The sequence below is a fragment of the Anser cygnoides genome, chromosome 4 (genome assembly GCF_040182565.1).
Source record: "Anser cygnoides isolate HZ-2024a breed goose chromosome 4, Taihu_goose_T2T_genome, whole genome shotgun sequence".
Lineage (NCBI taxonomy): Eukaryota > Metazoa > Chordata > Aves > Anseriformes > Anatidae > Anser > Anser cygnoides.
In genome coordinates this window covers 30,659,297-30,683,482 of record NC_089876.1, presented here as the reverse complement: position 1 = coordinate 30,683,482, position 24,186 = coordinate 30,659,297, and the positions used below count along the sequence as shown (strand labels likewise).

At 49.2% G+C, this 24,186-nt stretch overlaps 1 protein-coding gene and 1 long non-coding RNA gene across 7 annotated transcripts in view; one reads left to right on the top strand and one right to left on the bottom strand.

Annotated features, from left to right (window-relative positions):
* The first annotated feature begins 11 nt into the window (after positions 1-11).
* Positions 12-2,526, top strand: LOC136790796 (uncharacterized). Its single transcript, XR_010831396.1, has 2 exons — positions 12-401; positions 939-2,526. It is a non-coding gene; the product is annotated as an uncharacterized lncRNA (long non-coding RNA).
* EREG (epiregulin) overlaps positions 1,641-24,186 on the bottom strand; it is a 45,440-nt gene continuing 22,894 nt past the window's right edge. The window contains exons 6-11 of one of the 6 annotated variants that reach the window (XM_066996591.1): positions 19,484-19,567; positions 18,891-19,014; positions 18,169-18,315; positions 8,798-8,887; positions 4,387-4,459; positions 2,533-4,304 (exon numbers count right to left, since the gene is read on the bottom strand). In XM_066996591.1, coding sequence (XP_066852692.1) covers positions 4,173-4,304; positions 4,387-4,459; positions 8,798-8,887; positions 18,169-18,315; positions 18,891-19,014; positions 19,484-19,567 — 650 coding nt within the window. In that variant the 3' untranslated portion in view covers positions 2,533-4,172. Of the gene's footprint in view, positions 1,761-2,532; positions 4,305-4,386; positions 5,593-8,539; positions 8,596-8,797; positions 8,888-15,559; positions 17,160-18,168; positions 18,316-18,890; positions 19,015-19,483; positions 19,568-24,186 lie in introns of those variants that run through there. The other 5 variants (XR_007167274.2, XR_010831384.1, XM_066996592.1 and 2 more) reach the window with 5 other exon arrangements.

The following is a 24,186-nucleotide window of genomic DNA, read 5'->3' as shown; positions in this document are numbered from 1 at the left end:
GGTGAGGGGAGGGAGGGAGTGGGGGGGGGGCGGCGCACGCGCACCTTGCCGGCCGCGCGCGGGGGGCTCGCGCCCGCCGTTAACGGTCGCTCCCCCCTAACGGTCGCGCTTCCCCCCTCCCCCCCCCGCCCAACGGTCGCCCTGAGGGGAGCCCCCGGGGGTCGGCGGCTGCCCAGGCTCCGCGTCCCCCCCGGCGCCGTGAGGCGGAGCGGGGTTGCCATGGCGAGCCCCGTACACACACAGCCAGCCGGGTTTATGGCGGGGCACGCCTCCGCTCTTTGCTCTGCCCCCCGCTCCTCGGAGGAAGCGGGTTGGCATACAGGGCAGGAGTGTTTTTGGGGCAATAAAGGCGGTGATCGCCCTGCGTGTGGGGCCGTGGGTGTTTGCTCGGGGAGCAGGACGTGAGTAATGACTGACGAAGTAGAGGCAAGGAGGGGGGCAGCCAGCCAGGGTGGGCGCTCACCCTTGGCGAAGGGCGCCTTACTCTCCTGAGTCCCACAAAGACTTGCTTTTAGGGGACAAACCCCAGGGGTACAGGTTGTAGCGTGCTGGTGTAGGGTGGGAATGCAGAAAAGCCCTACAGGGGTGCGAGGACAGCAGATGGGTACCTCTTGGTGCCAGTCAGCACCGCAGCATGGCCCCACGAAGGCTCAGCGTGGAGCATTGGAGGGGTACGTATGGTCCCGAGCAGCTGCGTGATGGGAGCTCTCTGCATCAGGTTCCTCATCACGGGGTGTCGCAAGAGCACCCCCAGTACTCAGCTGTAAGGAGGAAGCAGAAGAGGGTGGGATGGCTGTGAGAGCCAGACAAAGCTCTGCTCTTCTAATTGGGATGCTCTGGAATCCCATTTGCAGCTCAGGGAGGTGACAGAGCCTTTGTTTAACCTGGCTGGGATCCAAGTTGCTCGGTTATTAAACCTTCTCCCCTCTTCTCTGCAGGCCAAAGGAGGACATGCAGCTCCCAGGGCTGTGTTCGGCTCTCAGGCTCACGCCAGCTCCGCGCCAAGTGCCCTGCAGTGGGTTAATCTTGGGAAGTGATGCCTGACAGCTCCGAAAAAGAAGCTGCCGAATCAGTCGCTCAGTCTGCGTTTGGGGGCAGCCTGGGGCTCAACACAGTTCCCTCCCCTCCACCTCAGACCCGAGCTACCCATCCATAACCCCTATAAGGTCCAGGGCACAGGCCAAGTGTGAGCACAGCTTCTCCAAAGGCAGAGATGCTGGCTTTTGGGGATGGGGTCTGTTCTGCCTACAAGTGGGGTTTGTTTTCTGAGAATGGCCAAATAGAGCTGCCTAAGTTGAAACCTTTCCTGTCCCTCGCCTGACGTGCTCAAAGCTGGATCCGCAGGTGGGGGACTACAGCTTCCCTGCGGAGTTTTCTTTTTTGCTGCCATTAAAATGAAGTAAATTTCTCCCTGCCTTTGTTAGAGAGAAACTTACTGGGAACGCTTTGAGGTAATTCTTTCAAGCTCAGTCCAAGAAGCACTGAAAACTTCAACCTCATGCTGTGCTTGGCAAATTGCTAAGCAAGTGAAAATAGAAGCTAACCGGGGGAAAGGTTGAATGACCTGAGAGCAATTGACTGTGTTACCTGCACTGTTTAGAGACCAAACATGGCACATCCAGCTCCTGACTCACTGACCTCGCTCCTGAAATCTCCAACCAATGGCTCCGCTTCACCAGCTGGCAGCAGCAAGGAATTTGGCTCGGCATGCTACAAATTTGTTAGGCATTTCGCTGACTTCCTCCTGCCTCTCCTGCTTCCTGCAAGAAAAACGGGTGGCCGGGCATAAACTAGCACAGCTCAGGAATCTCCTCTTACAGCTTCTCCCTGTGAAATGCTTTAGAAGTGCTGGTGGCCACAGCAAAGGCACGAGAGCGCTTTTCTTTTTGCATCCTATACTGCCAATGCGGCTGGTACGTTTGGGGCAGCAAGGCGAGACACTTCTCAGCATCCAGGGAACACACCGAGGGTGCTGGCTGCCAGTTGGACGGGAGGAGGGTCGGGGGAGATATCACCAGAGCTTTTCCCAAAATGCTTTCCAGCAAAGCTCTGCGGACTTCTCCTCTGAGAGGACACCTCCAGAGGTCAGGTGTTTTGGGGAGACGTGCAGGGAGGGAAGCCCCCAGTGCTCTGGCTGATACGTCTCCCACAGAACTTCCATCGACTGCAGAGGGAGCCACAAGCAGGACAAAGATTTTGGAAACCTCCCCCTTGCTGATCTTTAGGGCCAGACTCTGACCAGCTTACCTGCCACAGGTGAAGGGAAATCAGACACTTCCTGAGCAGGGAGGGCCTGGATCTGCTCTTCCCAACTCCATGCCCCCCGTCAGCTACATGCTGTCAGGCAGGAGGTGCTAAGCTTGACCATGGCGTTACTCCCAGGCTGGAAGGACGCTTGGACTTTGTCCCCAGGCTGAGCTGCTGGAGGACATCCCCAGCAGTGATGGAAGGAGATGAAGCATTGAGGAGGCTGCAGGACTCACCCCTGTGGGCTGCCCCACTGCAGTGGGGCTGGCGGGGCAGGGTGCTGGGCCAGCGAGGGGCAGGGCTCGCTTTTGGGAAGGTGCTGGTTCCCCGTGGATGCAGAGTGCCACCTACTGAGCCACCGCTCCCGGCGGCACCCGGGGTTTTCCAGCAGGACACCCTGCTGTGGCTGCAAGCCACTGTCCATCCTGCCTGTCCCTGGGCACAGGGAGCTTCCCCAAAGGCTGGTGAGCCTCGCAGGGTGCGATTATTAGCAGGGAGACACTGCATGTGCACAGCTGGAGTCTTTCCTGGCTGTCTATCCTGAGCCAGACCTCCTGTTCCACAGGCTGGTGACACTGCTGGAGGAGATGCACTACCGGAGTGCCACCCTGTTCCAACCCGCAGAGACAAACCCCTGGGGAGCTGGGCTGGTCCGTCCTGCGCCTCGACTGTCTTTTTGCCATCCCTGAAAAACTCCAGAGCAGCCCGAGCTTGGGGAGCATCCACCCCAGAGCGGGTGGCATTGGTGCACACTTCTTTTTCCCTTGGCCTTCTGCCATGGCCGTGGAGCACAGCACCGCAGCCACATCGGAGAGGAGATTTCTCTCCGGCGGTCTGCCTGCCTTCTCCCAGCCTTCTTTTCTCCAGAAACCATGCCAGGGGTGAACGTGGTGGCTGTGTTTCCTGCTCTGGAGCGGTGCATCATCTGGCTATCTGCTCCCTGGGGCTGTCAGATCACCCTGGCAAGGACGTGATATCCCGAGACAGCAGGTCAGACCCTGTCACGCAGGCATTTCATGATCTGTGGTGAATCCCAACAAATTTTTGCTGGCAAAATTAATGTGCTCTCATTTCTGTACAAGTTCAGCTCTCCTCAGCTTCACTTGGCAGCTCCCGGGACCTGCTGTCCCCCTCACTGACCATGATCCATCAGCGTGAGGTGATCAAAACGGAAAGATGTGCCCAGGACATGAAGTTATATATTTTCAGCTCTGGATTACGCTGGGAGCCCCCAGACTGGCAGAGTATGTGGGTTATATTTCCTTCTCCTCTGGCCCCGCGTATCAGAGTGAAAGCCACCCTGCTCTCACCCCACATGGGGTGGCCAGCAAACAGCCTGCCCCTTCCCCGGCCGTGTGGTGACAATCAGGGGCACGGGCAGGGACTTGTAGAGGCCAAGTGACACCAGTCCTGCCTGGCCCTGGCGGAGCACGCTTGGGCATCGTGTCCTCCAGAAGTGTCCGCGTGCCAACCGCGATCTCATTATTCACTCTCTTTACTTTTGATAAAACTCCAGAGAAATGCGTGAAGGGAAAGGAAGTGGCAGAAATTGCTGCCCATTAATTTTCTTCACTGACATCAAATGTTTATTTTGTATGGGCGGGCGCAGCTGACCTGGGTGTTTGAACATGAGTTATCCTTTCTCATCCATCCAGTTGAGAACAGGTGGAAAAGGGTGATGACTCAAACCGGAGCAGTGTCTTCTGGGCAGCTCACTAGACTTTCACTTGACTTGTGATCTGCAGATGCCAGTATCTTCTGCTATCAGCAGCTACCTCATAGGCAGGGAGAGAGCTTTGAAGTGAGGCATATGTCACTCCAGTTCCTGCTGATGCAAGTCAAGATTGCTGTAATTAAGAGGATGTGGATGCCTAGCCTGGGTTCTTGGTGGGAAGGAAGGGGAAACAATACGGCATTTCTGGAAATCAGTACAAAGGTTCTAGCCTCTGAGATACGCAGGCATTTGAAAGAACATGCAGCCCTGCCATGAAAGTCAACAGCAACGTTTCTCCTGAGGTGGTGACAGTCTGGCAGTGCTCAATTCCTTTCCCAGAGACCTAGGTTGAAGCAGGGACTTCATGAGTGAAACCCGTCCAGAAAGGGAATAATTTATGCATGTGTACTGCATCAGCTGCTCACCCCAGGGAAATCTGCCTGGTGGCACGTGTTTTCAGCTGCTCCACGTTTGACTGCAAAATCTTCTGCAGCATGCCTAAAGAATAAAAACAAAAAGGGCAGAATCTACAGGCACTCACAAGAACTATGAGCTCTGCGTTTTTCTCTCATTTACATCAATGTGAACGAAAAGCAGTCCCCCTGAAAATCCAAGGGGTTCTTTCTCAGCTAAGGGAAACTCTAACAGCTGTGTGCATCCCTGCCTCACCTGATGAAGCACGCAATGGCACTAAGGGGCTTAATGCTACCAAATCACAGCGGTGGGATTTTACATGTGCTTTCCACATCTTTCAGGAATGGCCAGCCTGAAATTTGCAGAATGTCCTGGGCCATGTCCCAGCTCCTGATGTTGCCTACTTGCCTGCACTAGGCACGGATGAGCAGGACAGGCCGGGCTCAGATTTGCAGTGGTGGCAGGGAACACGTTACAAGTCAGGCTGGGATGAAAGTCCTGCCACACTCTAGGAGGATTTTTGGGAAGCTGCCCGCTGTTAGAGCCCTGCCCCAGGCTCTGACTGGTTAATTTTCCACACAGCATGCACCCAGCAGCTCTCGTTTGACCAAATACAACCTCCAGCGCTCACCCACTCATTTTTGTGCAATTTGCAAATGCTCAGGGGCAGATTCTGACCCCAGCAGTAATTGTAAGGGCCTGAAGCGGTGAGCGGGGTGAAGCAATGCTGGATTTACACTAGAACAGGGAGCTGGCCCTCAGCTAACAATCTCCTTCTGTAATACCAGGTCCTCCATGCTGGCGAGCACTGAAACCTGCTGCCCTTTCTTCCATTTCCTCGGGCGATCACAGAAACATTCCCCAGGACTCTGGGCTCGTGGTCCTGCCCACGTCCTCCTGGAGGCAGGCTCTCCACGGTACTACAACACAACACCACCCTCCTGACCCTGCTTCCCTGGCCCCATGGGACCAAGTGGGGAAGATGTTGTATAGGAATCCCTACAAAAACTGAGGCCGGACCTCTGCTGTTGTAATCTGTACACTGAGGTACCTGAGCGATGTAACTCTGGCCCCTTACCTTGCATATCACACCGTTTCACCTGCACTCTGCACACAGTTGTATATATTCAGAATACCATGTTGCTCTTAGGTGGGCAGAATCACCAGATTATCTCTCTTCTCCACACAGTTTCTAGGGTTCCAACCCTGCACAGTCCCTATAGAGGGGGACAGCCATCTTAATGCATTCCAAAGTTGGATGTAGGTCATGTATCGTTTTGCAAGTGCCCCCGACGTATTCATTTTAAAAAGAAGAGAAAAAATGTTTAAACTTTTGCACCAAGGTAGCAAAAGCTGCTTGACTGCTGTTCATTAAGGCATGGTGATCTCCCAGCATGACCACAGAACGCACTCAGCTCGGAGAATGTGCATATTTACGTGAGCAGCGTGGCTGTTAGAAGAATGATGTCTACACTTGGGAAAAAATAGGCTTTTTTTTTTTTTTCTTTAGTGTCTTAGAGATTGAGCTGAAAAGACCAGAGCAGAAATCTTCACATTAAAAACCCTCCACAAAACAAACAATCAAACAAGAACAACAACATCCCGAAGTCCTATACTACAACGTGGTGTTTTTAAAAGCTAGAACATGGTTGCCTCTAATGCCTGGAATGTTAGTTATGAGTCTTCTGTTTTCTTCATTCCATACAACTTCTGGATGATCGCTTTTTTGGCTTACTGTGATAAAGTGGCTTTCTGTAGGCAAAAGCCCCTATGTAGTTTTTAATTATCCCATGCCCACTGCAGCTTTCTGTTTAAGGACACCGTGTAGTATGGTCAGAGCAAATAGTTAAAGACAAACCAGAGCACTGGTTTTAACAATGGAGGAGCAATCTTTTGTAGGCAAAGTTCCTTGAGGTGGTCCTGTGCAGACAGGGTGGCAACAATTTGGGGTTACATATCAGGCTGCCCTAGGAGGATCTTCTCCACGGAAGTCTGTCTGACCTGAAGTGTGTTGATGCCAATGAAAGTTGCAAAGTGTAGCTTGAATAACTGAGTTTGTTAAGTGGGGTGAATAATATATCCCTTTCCTCACCTTAGTGGCTTGGGTATGAAGTCACTGTGGAGATGCGTATTACCTAATTTGAAAACATGTGAGTAAATTACATGGTACTGCACGTTTTGAGGGATTATCGTCTCATATGAGGACTGGGAACATGTGACAGAAATAGCGTCATGTTTTTCTTTCATATTGCATGTTATTTCCAACAGTGTTCAGAGCAGCAGAGAAATAAAGTACCCGTGAGAATTGCTTGGGAATTTTCTCCTGGAAGTGCAGGGAAAGTTGTAGCTTTTTAATTTATAATCTTCCTCACACAATGTTTTTTTCAATTTGGTTTGTAATTTTGGATGGCTGGTGAGGAAAATGGTTGCACACAGGTGAACAGAGCGTGGAGAAAAGACTTCACCTAGCTGTGAGCTGCTAGAATTGGGAGCTGCAGCAACCTGGTCAAATCCCTTCAGCCAAGAAGGGGTCTCTCCCATCCGAAGTGAACGTGTTTTGTCCCAGCATCTTTACAAAGACGCATCAGGCCCATGCCATGACAAAGGGGCTGTCATTTCTTTGCTGCTTGCCCATTTCTCATCTCTGCTGCATACATCGGTTTGTTGGCGTGTGACTCAGTCCCCTTAGGAAAGCTCTCAGGAGGAGTCAAACTCAAGTCCTATCTTCCGGTGTGAGAAACAAACGAAGATTTTAGAAATAAACACATGGAAAGCCCTTTGCCTGGCTGTTGGAGGGACCCTTTACTGCAAGCCCAACTCGTGTGCAGGTTTGCTTTGCTTTTGCTTCCTGCAGCGGGAGCAGAGCGCAGGGTCGTTGGTGTAAGCGAAACTCATCATATTTCCCTTGATCTGAATGGATTTCTCTCTGAATCATCCTACTCCCAGGAAGAGGAGGACATCTGGCACTGTCTTGCCACAGCTGAGTTTTTGCCACTGGTGCATCAGGAGGTGAATTTTCTTTACCTACCTGAAGTCATCTGGTATGTGAAGAAACAATGAATCACAAAGAGAAGCCTAAAGCAATTAGAAATTCCTTTCCTCTCACCTTTGCCAAAGCTAGATTTTTCCCCAGAACAAAGCCCAGGCAAGCCTTCCTACGCACAACAATGATTACGTAGATCACTCTGGATTTTGTTTTTTTCACAGGCCATGAGTAAGCAAAGAAGTTGAGGAGAACACTGTATTTCATGGGCATGTTTGTTATGCTTCCTTGGAAATCCCATTGTTAGCTAGTAGTACCTGCATTTGGCTACAAGTCCCGTGCCCTCCTGACGTCGGCTGCCTTTAATTAATTGTACTAGCAAATAAACATGAAATGTGACAAACTACAAATGCGCCACCGGACTAAGTCAGCCCTAGCAATTTGGGTGGTCATTTCACCATGATGAAGTGGGACCAGTGAGTGAGTGCCTTGTGATGCTGCTTCCAGCCTCACATGTCCATCTGTCAGCGAAACCTGTGCACCTCATGCACCTTCCTCCTCGCATGTTGTGTCTGTCCCCAGCAGGCTGGAATGTGGAGCCAAAGCTTTTCCAGGAGAGGACTGCTGAGACACACCACATGAGTAAGGTCTTGTTTGCATAAAGATTACATACTCATGCTGTGAAGAAGGCTTCCTAAGCACAGTCTCATTTCCTTCTGCAAGTAACTTTGCCTTTATGTAGGAAAAAAAAATATTCTTGAAGTCCTTGGACAGAAACCTGTTTACATTGGCATGCTACAAAACTGTCCTCTTGGCATGTTTGGGTTCTCCTGGTCTGACTGCATGGGGACACACACTGCTCTGAAGCAAAACTGAGTCTCCACGGTGAGTGGGGTTCGTGTCTTGTACTCACACGGGCTGTGCTTTGCTCACAAAAAGTCTCATTCCACTCTCAAATTCAACGTGACCAACGCACAAGCATATGCATCACTCCTCCTGTCCCTGTGGGCTACACCCAAGAGGTTTCAGTGGGAACACGTCTGCATCCAGTGGGGAAGGAGGGACCTGGAGGTACCAAATGCACCGCTGAGCACTGAGCTTTGGTCTTCACCAAAGGCTTTCCCTGAAATGTAGAGCTCAGCTCTGTTCCTTTGCCATGGTAAGAGGTAACTCACCTACACTGTGGGAAATGAACCGGTTTCAGATGAATGCAGGAGCTGGTATGGGAGAGCAGGAGCTGAGAGGAGATGCCGGTGGTGAAAGGGATTAGTGTCAAAATCAGCTTTTTGGCAGAGAAAGAGATCTTTGTCTCCGTTCCCTCCCACCTGGGTTATGTTGATCCGAATTACAGAAGGGCAGGATGGATTTACCCATTTAGTGTAACAGGATTTGTCCCCTGCTCTGCCCAATGTCTTCTGAAACTTTCATTTGAGATTTACCTGCTTCGCTGATACTGAACGACGTCTTCCATTCTTAACTCCAGAAGGTTATTCCCAAGCTTGCTCAAGTTGCATGGAATTAACACATTTCTAAAGAAAGAGAGAGAGAAAATGTAATGTGTTTGACTAAATTTAAATTATTTTAAGATTTAAATAAATACTATTTTAACATGCGTGAAACAGGTCACTGCAGCCAGAAAGCCATTTTTCCCTACATTAGTAGATTAGTGGCAAATAAAATTAAAGGCACTTAAAAGAAAGAGCTGAGCTGGAACAAATGAATCACAGAATCATAGAATCATAGAATATCCTGAGTTGGAAGGGACCCATATGCACAAAACTTTGTTTGAAAACTCAGAAATGGCCATACAGTTTCAATTCAAGAGTCATGTTTCAAGCATCCTGACCCACATGAATGCCAAATACTTCATTTTGCAGGTGTTACATGTGGCACTTAAAGTGACATGGTAGGTAAACACTTTAAAAGTTTTGGAGGAAACTGTAAGGAAGAGAAGCCAGGCCGCCTGGGGCCCTGTGGACCTACAGCAACAAGTGGCCTCGCACTCCGATTTAGGAATGCCTCTGCAAAAGCGATTTTCACCCAAGCTCTATCCCATTCCCACTGCTAGCTGGAGAGTCAGTATATTCCCAGCGTGCGCCCGCACAGCAGAGCTGTCACGCCTGTGCCTTTAGCCCCGCTGTGGATGTGGCTCTCGTTTCCAAAGTCCAAGCTGGGTTTGTGAGGATTTTTGGACTGATGGGGCTTTGCTGGTCAGTCCGCTGATAGGCAGCATGTGCCCATCTCACCATCCATGTGCATTATGGCATTGCTGAAGTGGCTGTCCCTTGTCAGCAATCCCATGAGCCAGACCTTTGGTGCAGTGAGAGGGGCACCAAGGCAGCCTCTCCACTGCCCCTGAGCTCCAGTGTCTGAAACGGAGACTCCCTGCTGTGAAAATCCACAAGGGAGGCAGACAGGTAAGGCATCGCTTCACCAGTAAACAGAGGAGACTCCGAGGGAAAGCTTTTTCTGACACAGCTCCGCACCCAGTGCAAAGAGAGCCACAAACTGCACACACACCATTTCCTCGTCACCCACGGCTGCCAAATTACCACCACGGCAATCACAGATCTCTCCGTCCTGGGTGGCCACTGGTGGGCTAAGTGCGTCACGGCTGAGCTCAGTGCCAAATCCTTGGGAGGACGCAATGACTCTTGCATTCTCAGACCGTGAGCTCGAGCGGTTCATTTTGAAGTTGATGAATTTGCAGGAAGGGCGGCTTTGGGGTGAATAAAATCCATCACTCCGTTTGGCATGGCTTCCAGCCTCTGCCAAAGACAGGCCTAGTTTCATGGTACCTGTGGCCATGAGGGACGAGACTGACTAAATGCCCTTGGTGGCTGCACAGCTCTCCAGAGGCTGCTACTTGCCCTGGGTTTGGAAAGAAAGGAAGACTTTGCTGGTAAATGTCAGGAAACTGAGCCTTGCAGTAATGATTAACCACACTGAGGACAGCGTGCACAAGGAACGGTGAGAACCTTCTTGAAGATGTGGTTTGTGCCTTTCGGATCAGGACAGACCAAAGCCGCGTGTCTGTCTCTATGGAGAAGTCTGACTTTCCAACCTCAATTTCTATTCCCAAAGAGGACATTACACTGAAATTGCATAAGCATTTTTTCCTTGGGGGGGGTCAGCAATGCTGCAAGCTTTGCTTTAAGAAAACTCTGAAACTCTTAATTTTTATGTTTTTCAGTGCATACAAAAATATGTTTTTTGTAAGCTCAGAATGTTCTCCACCAGTTGGGGCACAAAATGCTTCTTTTCCCCAGGAGACTTCTGAATGTTGCTTCCTTCTGCCAGCTAACTCCTGGTGGCAGGACAGGGCAGGGAGGCTGTGCTCCCACCCTCTGCACGATGCCCCACGCAAAAAATTGGGGATGTGGAAGTGGGAGATGCAGTCCTCGAGGTGACCACTAGGCGGGAATGAAACCAATGGCAGAAGATTCATGGGGCACTGACCTGTACAGGAATGCTGACTAATGAAGGTTTTTTTTTTTCTTTCTTTGCTTGATTTGAGATCATTGGAACAAAAAAGTTTGGGTGAGTTGAAAAAAAAAAGTTTTAAACAGTGCTGAACTGGCTGAAATAGCCCAGTCCAGTGACCCTAGTGGAAAGGAAACTAAGTAAATAGATTAATTTGCTGGGAGAAGAAACAATCCCAAGTCAGAAAGATTTCACTTGCAGAATTCATATTTTCCACCAGAAAAATCCTTCTGATGGACCTGCTCCCAGCAAACTTGACTGCAGAGCGGGAGTACGCAGCTCCATGCGAGGAGCGGCCGACGGGCCCAGCTGCGTCACCACGTGCAGGGGGATGTCCCCGCTCAAGCAGCGGCCGAGGAGGAATGAAGTGAGTCAGGCCAAAGTCACAGCCCAAGCAGAGCGGTCACTGCACCACTGAGCAGGCGCAGGCAGCCCTGGCTGTCCCAGCAGAGCCTTCCAGCCGCTGATGGTTGGGTTGGGACCACCCTTGGCTGCGGTATTCTTGTCCCATTTCAAAAGACAAATGTGATACTAAAGAGAAGCAGAGGAGCCAGGGCTCTTGGAGCAGGTTTGGGAAGGGTTTGTGAGCATCTCTTGCAGAGCTACCCTGAAAACGATGGCTTGCACTCACTCTGCCTGGGTTTTCCTGCTGATTTAAAGCCCGTCTGATCCTCCAGTAGCTGACCTGATTTGTCTGACCTTGCTCAGACAAATGCCCCTGTCCTCCTGGCAAGCTTTCTAGAGAAAAACAGTAGTTTTCTGAAACTTGCTGCATCTTGCTCCACTGTTTTACAAAGCTTGTTACTGGCACGGGTGGGCTGAGCATGCGAACCACGTGAACGTTTGGGAAGCCAAAGGTGCATTGATTTTGGGAGGTACTGGATCCTCCTGTTTGCGGCTGACTTCAACATTGTGTTCTTTTTGCTATCACAAGTCTCACCATCTTTTCTTGCCCTCATCTAAACTCTTCAGTTTGGTTTCCACCGCCTCCCTCTCAGAAGTGACCTGACATGGGTATCCTGATGGAGATCCATCTCCCACTACCTATTCTTCTCTCCTAAATTAAGCCCTATTTTCCCTCCCCTACTGCCTAAGTGACAGCCGTCCTGGGAGAGGCAGCTAAACTGGCTTTTCTTCCTCATTCATGTGGCTTGTACAACTGCCTCAGCTTCCCGTTATAATGAAGGGCATTGACAACCAGCCTGAAAAACCAGAACAGGAAGAGGACCACAGGACCACTGGGGACCACTGGCAAAGGTTCACAGACCAGCGATGAAATTGAGGCTGCTGCTGGTTCACTATTGCATCTTCTCTCCTGAATTCCTGCTGGGTTTTCCTATCAAGACTTTGATGCCCTCTGATGACTGGGTCAGAAGAATCAAACTGGCATCCACCGGGGTAGGGCAGAGAAGTTTCTCAATATTTTTTGATCAATTGTTGTAATCTCCCAGTTTGCTGGGAAAGCTTTTAATCATACAGGGTGGAATTATATAATGGGAGTGCTGGAGTAATTTAGGTTTGGCACTAGCTTTATTAAAATAATAATAATAATTTGTGCAATACCAAACTTCCACCTTTACTGATGGAGCACCTTCCTTCCTTGCTTGCTTCCTTCCTTCATCCCTTTCATCCATCTTTTCTTCCCTCCTTCCATGTGTTCATCTGTCCATCCATCCATCCATCTGTCCACCCATCCTTTCTTCGTCACAAACAAGAAGGATGGCTGCTACTGACCCAGCCCGGCTCTGCAATGAGTGCATGATTTGTAAGTCTTTCCAGCCCTTTTCACCTCCCCTCCTCCCTGTGCCCCAAATCTGGCCTTCTCACGAGCAGCACCAAGGTAAGGTGCCAGGTGCTCTGCGCAATCTCAGACTTGCCTCAGTGGAGACTAGAACCAGTTGTCCAAACATCCTCCGCCTCCGTGATGTAACCCAAGATCGTCAGGGAGGCTTCCTCCGGCTCTCAGCAAGCTCGTGGCATTACTGGCTGACGCACTCCAAGGAAACCCGTCGAGGGGGACACATGACTCACAGAGGCTTGAGATTGCCAAAGCACCTCTAGTGACATTACCACGAAGCACGCAACAGGCAAGGCGGCAGCTGGACAGAGAAAGGTCAGCCTCCCGAGCTCGGTGCGTCGCCGTGTCGTCTGTTGTGTGGGCCACGGGGGATGAGTGCGCTATGGCAGTGACCACGGGCACTGTGGCTACGACGGTTCCAGGTTTAGTAACAGCAGGCACGCAACAGATGCTGAAAAACCTTCCCCCTTGAGAAGTGATAGGTGAAGGACGGCTTAATTTGCTGTGCCTGCTCCCACTCTGATCTCCCGGCAGCTTTGTACCTGGCTGCTGATCCTCTTACTAAAGCTACTATGCTCCCTCTTACTAAAAAATAAGGACGGATGTTATGACCGGGGGAAATATTAACATAAGTTACTTTAGCACAAAAGCGAAGCATTTTGGAGAGTTCACAGTACTTCAGAAAAGCACTGTCCCTTCTACAGAACGCCAACACAAGAGTTGTTGCTATTTTTATAGATCTGACAGCACAAGACTTGAAAGCAAGCGTCAGTCATTCTTTGCCTGAATCTCAAGAGGCTGGAATGGGTTTCGGATAGGAGATACAGATGTGTGGGCAAGAATCACACAGCAGGGATACTGACAGGGCAGGTCTGAGATGGGATAAGTCTTCAAATGACAGGGAGATGTCAAACAGAGCTGATGGGAGCTGTGGGTGCTCAGCGCTCCAGAGAGCTCCTGCCAAAAGCATCTCGTGGAAAAACTGCACAGCGACATGGTGGTGGCCCTGAGGACATTGGGATGCTACAGTATCGGCTGGGTCTTGCCACTACCAATCTCTAGTTTGCATCCCCACTTGTTCCATGCACTTTCTCTACCGTGATGCAGCCAGACATGGGGACTGGAGAACTTCCTTGGCAGGATACAAAGCTGTTTGGCAAGAAGGGCTTATGCAGGGCAGCCCAGGGGGCGCGCTGCAGGCACTCTCACCAGCAGAGACAGCCAAAGGTGTCTCTGAAAGCAGGCGGCGAAGGCAAGGAGGAGCTGCACAAGAGGGATGGAGGTGGTGCCAGCAGAAACCATGGAAGGAATGAGGGAGGTTCACTCTTTGAGAGAAATTACCTGGGGTGTGTCGTCAGGACCCGGCTGCGTGGTTGCTGGACTGGCAATCTAAGTCCAGCCGGCAAGCTGTTGAGGTGGCAGGCTGGTATGTGGCCCCAAGCTTTTCAGTTGCTCAATCATATGCAGGAGTGAGAAAAATACAGGGTCTGGAAGGGCTGCTATGGGCTGGGATTAAGATGAGCAACAGGGTAGGTGGAGAAAACCCAAGCCAAACTAAAACAGTCAGCTAAAAGTTAAGACGTAGGAAAAAAAAATCTTGCCTAAGTCTGAAACTGGACTATTTCTCTCAAATTTCCCTGACCCAGAAAGCCGAAGGCAGGGTAATCCTCATGCTACTGCTGTCACTGCAGTTTAAAACTTGTGTGATTGCAGCAATGGAGGGCTGCAGAGGAAAGAAGCATCTTGGTACTGAAGTTGCTCATGTCCAGAGGGGCTGGCAGAGAGCAGCTGGGAGACCTGCGGAGAGCAAGGCAGGGAATAATTTAAAGCCTTTCAGACTTGAGCTTTGCTAATAGCACCTCAAATACACTGGGTCATCGTTTACAAAAGGTTAGCTGAGCAGATGGAGTCTCTGTGATGCCCCAAGAGGAGCAGCAAGGGCAGTGTGTGGGAGTTGGAGCAAAGCCTCTGGGTTGAGCCTTGCCGCGGAGTCCAGGAACAGTTTCTGCAGGATGAACAGAGACCGGCCAGAGCGGTTCACAGCCAAGCCGGGAAGCCTTAGGTGGAAACAAAGATGTGTCACCATCCTAACTGGGTCACAGCAGGAAAGGCAGGAGGCTCCAAAAATTGATTTTTGCCCCATCTTCCCAGCGGAGGCGGCCGTGCTAGCGCCAGGCTGTGGCTGGGATTGCCATTCACTGCCACCAGTCACCCAGCAGAACAGGTTCCTCTGTGACAACCGGATTACAGGAGAAGGAGAGAGGAAGTGAAAAGCTGAAGAGCAGCTAATAAGGGCCCTGCGACACTGGGCCCAATTAGCAGGGATTGACCAACAGTCCCCTTCTAACTGGATGCCAGGGAAAAATCAGTACTGTCTAGCCCCAGAAGCTGGTGGTACATCTGCCAGAGAGGGACCCCAAGTGCAGGTACATGAGAAGGTCCACAGTGAACAAAGCACACGGTGAGGAGTACAGGAATTGCCGCAGTGCCAGGCCACAGCACTGCAACCAGAGCTCACACACAGTGCCTTTGAGCATCCAGGCCCTCCTGCTGCATGCTGCCGGAGCCATCCGTCGTGAGTAATGTCAGTCTGTGCTCAGATCACACCTTTGCTTTACTCAGTAGACATCCTTCCTCCTCCTCACCTCATGCTCTCACCTTCGGGGCAGCTTGAGGAAGAGAAGAGCGATGGAAATGGGCAGAATCTGGGCAGAGCTATCTCACTGCAGCCCCGGTCTGCCCGACCACACCTGTGCTGCGCTTGGTGCTTGTAAGCAGGAAGATAACAGGGAAAGTAAATCAAAGTCAGGATGTGAGTACCAAGCCAGGGAAGAAGCAGAGCTATCATTTCACGTGACTCATCTTTTCCAAAGGAAAGGGTGTAGGCCACATGGCCAGGGGCAAAGCACTTGGGCAAACCTGTCCTACCTTGCCTCCCACTGCTAGCTCCAAGGGTCTTCCTTGCACCACTACTTGCCCAAAGCCTTGGTATAATTGGCCTCCTTTTGCCCGTTTGCTGCACATGTGCATGGAAGAGCTCCCACGTTTCTTTTCATGGCAAGTCAGAGACAAGATGATACAGAGATGGGATGATACTAGGCAGATTGAAGCACTGTTACCTTCAACATGCAGCAGAAAACCAAGGAAGGTAAGTTCTGGTGATCCCCCCTTTCACTTGTTTGATCTTGAGAGCACTTCAGACAGGACGATACTTGAAGGAGATGGAGAACGAGCCAGGTTAGTCCTCCACAAGGGCCTCTGCCTGACTGAGCCGGAAGATTTTGCAATGTGCTGGGCAAGCATCACTTCTCTTTACAGACACGGGAGCTTCTGCAATAGCACTCTCACTTTGTGATGTCTCAGGTCCCACCAGCTTCCTTACCAAGATCCTGTTGCACACCCACAAACATCAAGCAACACAGAGCAATGCAGTACACAAAGACCTCTGGCAAAGACCAGGAATGGTGTCAAGGTTGCACTTGTCTCATGTATTCTTGAAGTGTGAGAAGTGGTGGGGTTAACGTGGATGATTCGGATTTTGCAAGACCCCTTCCTGTTCACAGCAAGAACAACACTGGGTGCAGCTAAACCCAGCAGGCTGTTCTGTCATTATTTCAGGCCAGCAAAATATCTGCATGGAGCACAAACTTGCAAGCTTTCCTTTCCCCTGCTCACAGCTTTACAACAGACACTGTAGCAATAACACTATGGGGAGGACTCCAGCGCTGGTACTGCTTCTGCAGGAGCTTTCTTCCTGTAGCTAGATTCATACACAGATTTGCAGTGTGCTACTCTGTTCAGCTGTGGAGGCTGATTAACTTGAAACACCACTGTTGTAATCCAGGACATATCCAACACAACTTTACTGAACATAGGGATGAGCCCAGATCCATGCTGCTGTCACTCAGCCTGGATAAGCAGGGCTAGGAGCTGCACTGTTCCTTTAAGTCTTCCTTCAGTTTTGCTGACTAATAGCTATGTTTGTTGGAACTAAGGTGCGTTGGTACATGGTATTGAAAACAATGGTTTGTCCATCCAAAATGAACTGCTGGAGCTTCAAACATCCTGCTCAACCAAGCCAAGCCAAGCTTCACTTCGATGAAAACACAGAGACATTTTGACTTTGTCTAGAACTTTTATTTCGAGGAGTAAAATTGTTTTGAACATATTCACAAGAATAAATATAAAATTACTCTTCAGAGTAAGACCACTTTTTACAAAAATATATCTCTATCGCATAGAACCACTTACGTGGGGTTCTCATTAAGAAATATTTCATAAAAAAATAAAACACTGAAAATAAAATGCTTGACCTATACTGATTGGATCACCAAACAATTGAAATTTGTAAAATGATATAAATATTGTAAATATTGTTAATAAAAATAACATTTAAATAGATGGGAAGACTCTGAGTCCGTCCAGATGAACAGAACACTGTAGGAAGCGATTGTTTCTTCTACAGGGCACCGACCTCCTTGTATTCACTGGTGTTTGTATGTCTCTTCTTGTTTCGGTACCTGAAAGTAGAGAAGAGAAACATCAGTTCTGGAAAGCCAGTAATTACAAATGACTTTTTGGGGAGTGAGGGTGGGGAAGGAGGGAAGGAGGAAGAAAAAAAAAACTCTACATGACCTCCTTGTGCTTGTTTCAACTCTAGCAGTTAGGCTTTGTCTGTGCTTATTTCTGGGTCTGAGATAACTTGCAGGCAGAGTCTCATTTCTCAACTTGTCCCTGACGATTTCACATCTGCATTAAAGTCTTGCTGCTGGCAGTAGGCTCATCTTTGTGAAATCCTGCTGGATCCTTGCCTGCAATAGGGCTGAGTACCCTAACCAGCTAGGCCATCTTCTGTTTGATATGACGTGCCATGGAGTCTTCAGGTGGGGAAGAGTTGTTACAGCAGTTACCATCTAGCTATCAGACCTGTGAAGCTGAGATCTCCCTTGGGGGGTTGTTCCACCTTCTTGGCTCTCTGACAGCAGCTTACCATTAGTTATGAGCATGAAGAACAATTCTTGATGCTTTTGTGTCTGTTAGTGGAGAAGACTGCTGTCCTGCGTGGTAAAGCTGATAAGGCAATGCTTGCGATATGGCACAGTCACCACAACAACATGGCAGATCAACAAGTTGGCTACTATTAATCCAACTGCTCTCCAGTTCCTGCTGACTGGGGAAATGGCATTACCAACAAGAGCAGCTAGAGTTTTCTGTTCCTTGTCTGTTCCCTCCTTTACCTCAATGTACCCTCTCCAAGACAGATATGAACTAACCTACACAATTCTCCAACAGGGTCAAAGAGCATCCACAGGTACTTTTGCCTAACCATGACTTTGCCTTCAGTTTGGGGTATGCTGTGCAGTCATCACACTACTATTTTGGTTCATGCTAGCAGGTCTGCTTATCAGACTATCTCCATGCAATCAAGTCAGCCTAAGGATCTCAAGTCCAGCTGGAGGCCCTCGGTGGATATCTTATCATACACACAACAGACTTGCCTTCCTTAGCCATGAAGATGATGTCTCTTACCTTCTGCAGATGTAGTAGCTTGCAATGGAGATGGCGATGAGGAAAAGCAGAATTAGGATGACTGTCAGTGCTACATACTCCGTGCTGAGGGGTTGTCTGACAAGTTCTGAATGCACACAACGGACACCAGAGAAACCGACATCACACCTGAGGATAAGAGAGGCAGAATTAGAGAAATCGCCACGGGGTTACATTTTAGCATTCCACAAAGCATGCTTCACCACTGGCTTGTTTCCTCAGGGACAAGCAATTTCAACTTAGATAACTGAAGCCCGTGTGGTTTTAGGAATAGATGCACATCATTCAAGTAAGTGAGAAACACCCTTAAAAATGCCTAGAAGGTCTTTCTTTTTTAGACTGAATCAAAGGAGAGACCTTGCTGCTTTGCCTGAGGTCTGGATCTCACACTATTGTAACTACAGGTGAACAACAGGAGGCAGAGCAGAATGAGTGTACCATGTTTAAGGTGGGTTGGTGACTAATTTCAGGTGTCTAAGACTGTCACTCTGGTTTCACTGCTGCCAACACACATACTTAATGCTTGCTTAAATCCAGCTGAGGTCTGTTATAGATATACTGCTCTTTTTTCAGTTCTTGTAAGCATTTAAATGCCTTGCTGGGTTGGTGGTCCAGCTAAGTGTCAGCAAGATCAAAGACCATGTGCAGCTCATCTCAAAGCCCACCTCAGGGAGGCTGCAGGACACGCTGCACTCTGTCCATACCTGCAGTAGTGCTCATCCAAGTCCACTATGTACACGCACTGTCCATGGAAGCAGTAATCTTTCATTTCAGGCTTGCATCTGGTTATCCCAACTTGAGCCACACGAGGACTGTTCTCCGTTTGGACTGTGGAGAGATTTGGTTAGCATCTCATCAGCCTTATTTTCCCTTTCAGTTTCCCAAACAATGTGCAAGCTTTACAAATAAAACTAACAGCCTAGCTACCAACCAAGCTGTAACGCAGTAGGCACTGAAGCAGGTGAGCCTTTTGAATAAGGAGAGGATTTTCCCACGTTAGAGTTACATCGACTCTCCCCTTACAAGTTCCACATTACCTATTTCTGCTTTTATAGAGGTATTATCATCTAAGACACAGATCTTAGTATGAAAAGGTAGTTTTAAGGAAATACAGGCTATAAGATGGCTCCCGCTCAACAGGAGTGAACACTTTGCGGGATGCTGGAAACGTGATTCAACAGTAAGCTATTTGCAGAGTCAAAGTGATTTCCAAGGGTGGCTCAGTGAGGTCACCAGCCTGAGGAAGATGGGAACCGAAGACTCGTTGCTTGCAAAGAGAGCTGTGCAGTACACTTACTTAGTGCTGTTGTGCAGTTTTCCATTTCACCTGGTTCACATAATGGGATCACTGTTGTGCCCATGACTGCTTGCAATAGGTAACCTACGAGAGAATGAAGAGTTAACATTAGATTCTTGTTGAGTATAGTTAAGCTCAGGTGTGACAATCCTGCATTCATTGCAGGAGAAGTTCCTTTGGTGATCAAAATAGAGAACACCTTGAGTCACAGCAGTCCCTGAGGAGAGGATTTCCCAGGACTCAACAAATCAGCCTGGCTGTTGACTCAGCACACTAGGTCCATGCTTACCCAGGCTCAGCACCCTGCCACTGGCTTCAGAGACCACATACCACTTGAGGCAGGCTTAATACAAAAGCTACTATTTTGCAGGAGCGAGCTTCCTCAGCCCTCTACTTGCTGTAACCAGCTTGAAAGGGTGGCCAGCTCCTGCACTAACACTCACTCTTGTGCTCACTTGTAAAAAGATACCAGGAGATACCTAATCCTCTTTGTCTGGTCACTGGGTCTGAGACGTATTGACCAGCACATGGATCCTGAGCCAGTGTCACTCATCTCAGGAACACCCCAGCAGAAAATGGGTCCACTTCTGTCCTCCCTTCACCATCCACACAAAAGCAAGAACTGCACCTTTCAAGCAGGTTTGATGTGGGTACCAGCCACACTGTGAGACTGTACCAGGCAGGCTGAGGAGTCTGGCTGCCAGAGCAGTGGCTGCACTCCCTTGGGGAGCAGGGGCCCTTGTTCCCTTCTCCCACAGATGCATATTATAAAGCATTCTGACACCTTTCGGGGTATCTAGTGCTGCACAAAGCCAGCTTTCATGTATTCTGTAAGTCAAATGAACATTTCCAATGAGGACTTGAAGGCCAGCAAACGCACTTGTAGCTTCACAGCTAGCCCACGAGGAACAGTCAATGTTTGCGCCCCAGCTGGCCATAAAATCCACTTGGCGAACACTTCTGCTGTGGTCATAAACTAACCTGCTCATGAACTGTTTAGTCATCAGCCCCATTCCACAGAAGTCTGTAATTTGTGTCTTTGGGCTGTTTGCCTCTATTAACTTGTCAGGTCATGCATGGCTAATGGAGGGAGTGTGCCTTCATAATTTCTTGATCACTCTAATTCAACTCCAGTTATTAGAAAGTTTCATTACATCTCAGTGTTAAATCTAGCAGCAATTTATGAATTTCCTGCAATTCATCCATTTCTGGGTGATTAGTAAGGTTTCCTTTCAGATTTAGTTCAGTTAGATACAAGAACAGCAGGAACATCTACCTTACAGAGACAGGGTTTTTTTGTTTTGCTTTAAACATGAATCCTTCTCCCTTCATCCCTCTCCACGACATTTCTTGCCAAGCTAATGAGCCAGGTTTCCACCAAGCTTTAGAGGAAAAGACAAAGATGAGGTCCACCACAGCAAGAGCCACGGAAACAGAGCAATGATACGGGACTCGTATCGGAGACTGTGCCAGAGACATCTGCTCCTGCTAGCATGACTCAGCAGGACATGCCTTTCACTCCAATGGGGCAGGACCAGAAAGTTTACTTTCAGGGTGGGACTTTTTTATTATTATTATTGTTTTTTTTCATACAGCACCTTGTGTTCAGTATAGATTTCATCAGAATCAGCAGTTTAACACTTCTGTAAGAACAACAGAAAATTCAAGTGCTCGAAAGACAAGCACATCAGCTGACAGACCACAGCAGCTCAGTTACAGCTAGAATAGCAGGCTGTGAGTTTTGACCAGGGACCTGGAGTCCCAAATGATGCTGAGAAAAGATTTACCAAGTCTTCTTCCCAGAAACTAAAGGGACATTTCAGGAGTGCTCCATGGACTAAGCTGCTCCCTCAGTAGGGAGCACCTGTGGCGCAGGACAGCCCCATCCCAAAAGCAATGCTGTGCTTTTGGAAGAAGGGATGCTGAAATCCTGAGACTGGCAAAAGTACCCTGAGCCTCCTTTCTATTACCCATGTCCTGCTGCTTTTGTCTCTGTGTGATGTGCTGCGGCAGGATTTGGTCTGGGGGGCCGCCTGACTATGATGAACATCAAGTAAGCCAAAAAATGCTAGGTGTACCTGAGAGATCCACTTCTATCACAGATAGTTAAGTAGATGGATTCATTAACTGAAGATCTCCTTTAGCCTACACAACTTGTCTTTCAGCTTGCATTCTTCCTTGATCTCTGAGCAATCTGAGCAGCTGCTTTTTTGTCTAAAATTCTCAGTTTGACAGACACCAGACCCTGGCTTCTGCATTTGACAAACTCCAACCCAGGTATGCTTAAGAGGCAGCTCAGCTCTTCTCTTTGCTCCAGAAAGAGGCACTGCTTTCCAGCTGGACCTGTCCCTAGAGAGGAAATGCCTGACACTTGTAAGGGATGACTGACACTTTTGCTCATGCAAAGCCCAACAAAAGCTTGCCCCACTCCCGCCGTGCACAGCCACTGATAGCCTCCTCCACCTGACTGCAGGCACACAGAGCTGAGAGGCTGGAGCACAGGCGTGGATATTTGCTGACACCCAGCAGTATTTTCGGCATGCGGGCAAAGTTCTTCCTGGTCTGCACTGTTACATTTTGCCCTTTCCCCCATGCACATATTTTCCCTCTGACATCACTGGGAGGGGGATCCTGCAGGAGGATAAGGGATCCACATGGTGCAGGGGCAGAGGAAAACCTTTCCCTGAATACTTATCAAGTGATGTATATCAAACACAGGACCTGGGAGAGGTAGTTTTATTTTTATTCCTTCGCTGTTCACTAAGCAAATACTCTACAGGGTACAAGATAAGAGTAATGAGATTGTTGGTATTCATTTATGCTTCACAGGAATGTGAGTGCCACACGGCCAGCACACAAGCGCAGTACCCCGGCTGGCACCGCAGGTATCGCTGTACAAGTAGCTCTGACAGCAGCAGCTGTTCCTCAAATGGGAATATTGCTGCTGCTTTCATCCTTCAAGGAAGGACCAGGATGGAGAATAAGGGACAGAGACCGGCTGCCTCAGCTTCCTGCAGCCTTCGTCAGAGATGACATGCAAAGGCTCATTATCAGTTCACTCAAAGCCACTCAAAGCCAGCTATAGTTTCCAGTTGCAGGCTGAGTGCTAAGGATGAAGGATGTACATACAGGATAAACCTAACTGAGAACCTTTACAAGATATATACCCACTTTAAAGGCAAGTTGTTAGGTATCTGAGAGGTGTTGGGTCCCACCATCATTTGAGTTACTTTGCCTGTCCCTGAGATCACAAGTCACACACCAACTCACCTGAACAAGACTTCCTCATGCTATTTCATATTTGGCAGCAACATGGTCCCTGTGGTACAGAGACAGTGCCTACGCTTTTAACTTGGGTTGCACTTCCATATTGATGCCAAGCATAGAAATGCACCTGGTGGATCTCAGCCCATTTTTACTCTAGGGACAGACTGAGCTGGATCCCCATCACCTGATTTCACACACCCAGAGCATGTCAAGACTGTCTAGGGCTTGCTTTGCATAGAATAAGCAGAAAACACTGGAGGAAACATTGAAGCTAGTCAATCTGTCCCACTGGCTTTGTGAGCATCACCACTACCACCATTTAACTCTAGTGTTAAGTTAACTCTCCTGTCTCTGCAGCTAACCTCCCTGCCTAGCCACAGATGTTTGCAGGCCATCCCAGACCAAGTGAGCCCCTCTACAAATAATGGCCAGGTGGGTGGTTGTGTTCCAGATGAGGACCACAGAAATGCAGGGTTAGCCATGGAAGCTTTGCTAACAGCTTGCTCTTATTCAAGACTTGGTTGTGCAACCTTGCTCACATCAACCACAGTGTCTCCAGAGTTCAGGTTATCCGTTTATGCTGGGCATGTTTCCTCAGAAAGGGGAAGCAGTCATTTGAGATCCTTTTAACCACCTCAGAGTGATGCATCTCATCGTTGCACTCAGGATACAACACCTGGCTTCTGCCTGGTGCTTCAGGTGGGATGTATCCGGTGCTAGTTGTTTGACCGTGCCCAGCAAAACAGGTGCCAGACACTCCTCTTCCTGAGATGAGACATACAGGCTGTACAGGTTGCTCTTCTCACCCATGTGAAAGGAGATGATGCTAATAGCTCTTTCCACCCCCCACCCCTCTGTGGTCTGCCTTACTTTGGCCAGTTCTTTATATGGAGGCACCAAACATGATGGTACTGAGAGCGATGCAAATAAACTACCCCTAGGGCAACAGACTGAAGCAACCGTGCATGTTTCTGGGAAGCACTGCCTGCATTTCTCCATCTTGCATTTTGTACCTCCGAGTGCAGAATTGCAGACTCAGAGTTGGGGACGCCCAGGGCCAGGCCAGAGCAGCTCTAAAGCAGCCCTGGCAACACCAGCCTGCACAGAAGGACTGTCGCTCCTAAACTGCTGCGGGCCCACACAATCATCTTCAACATTGTGCCAGCACTTAAACAGAGATAATGCAGATAATTACTTATTGTGTGCACCCAATCATCTTAGTGCTGCTTCCACCCCCGTGGAGACCTGCAAAACAGTGATCTTATTCACATGCTACCCCTGTTCCTGCACCACTCTGCTTTCTACCATGAGCATGGGGCAGAGCTCCCTATGCTGCAGAAGCAGAAATTCATTATTTCTCCCCACCAGACACATCAGCCACTGATGTTTTCAGATCTCCAGACTCAGCGACCTTTGTGTTGAGCCCAACTGCCCAT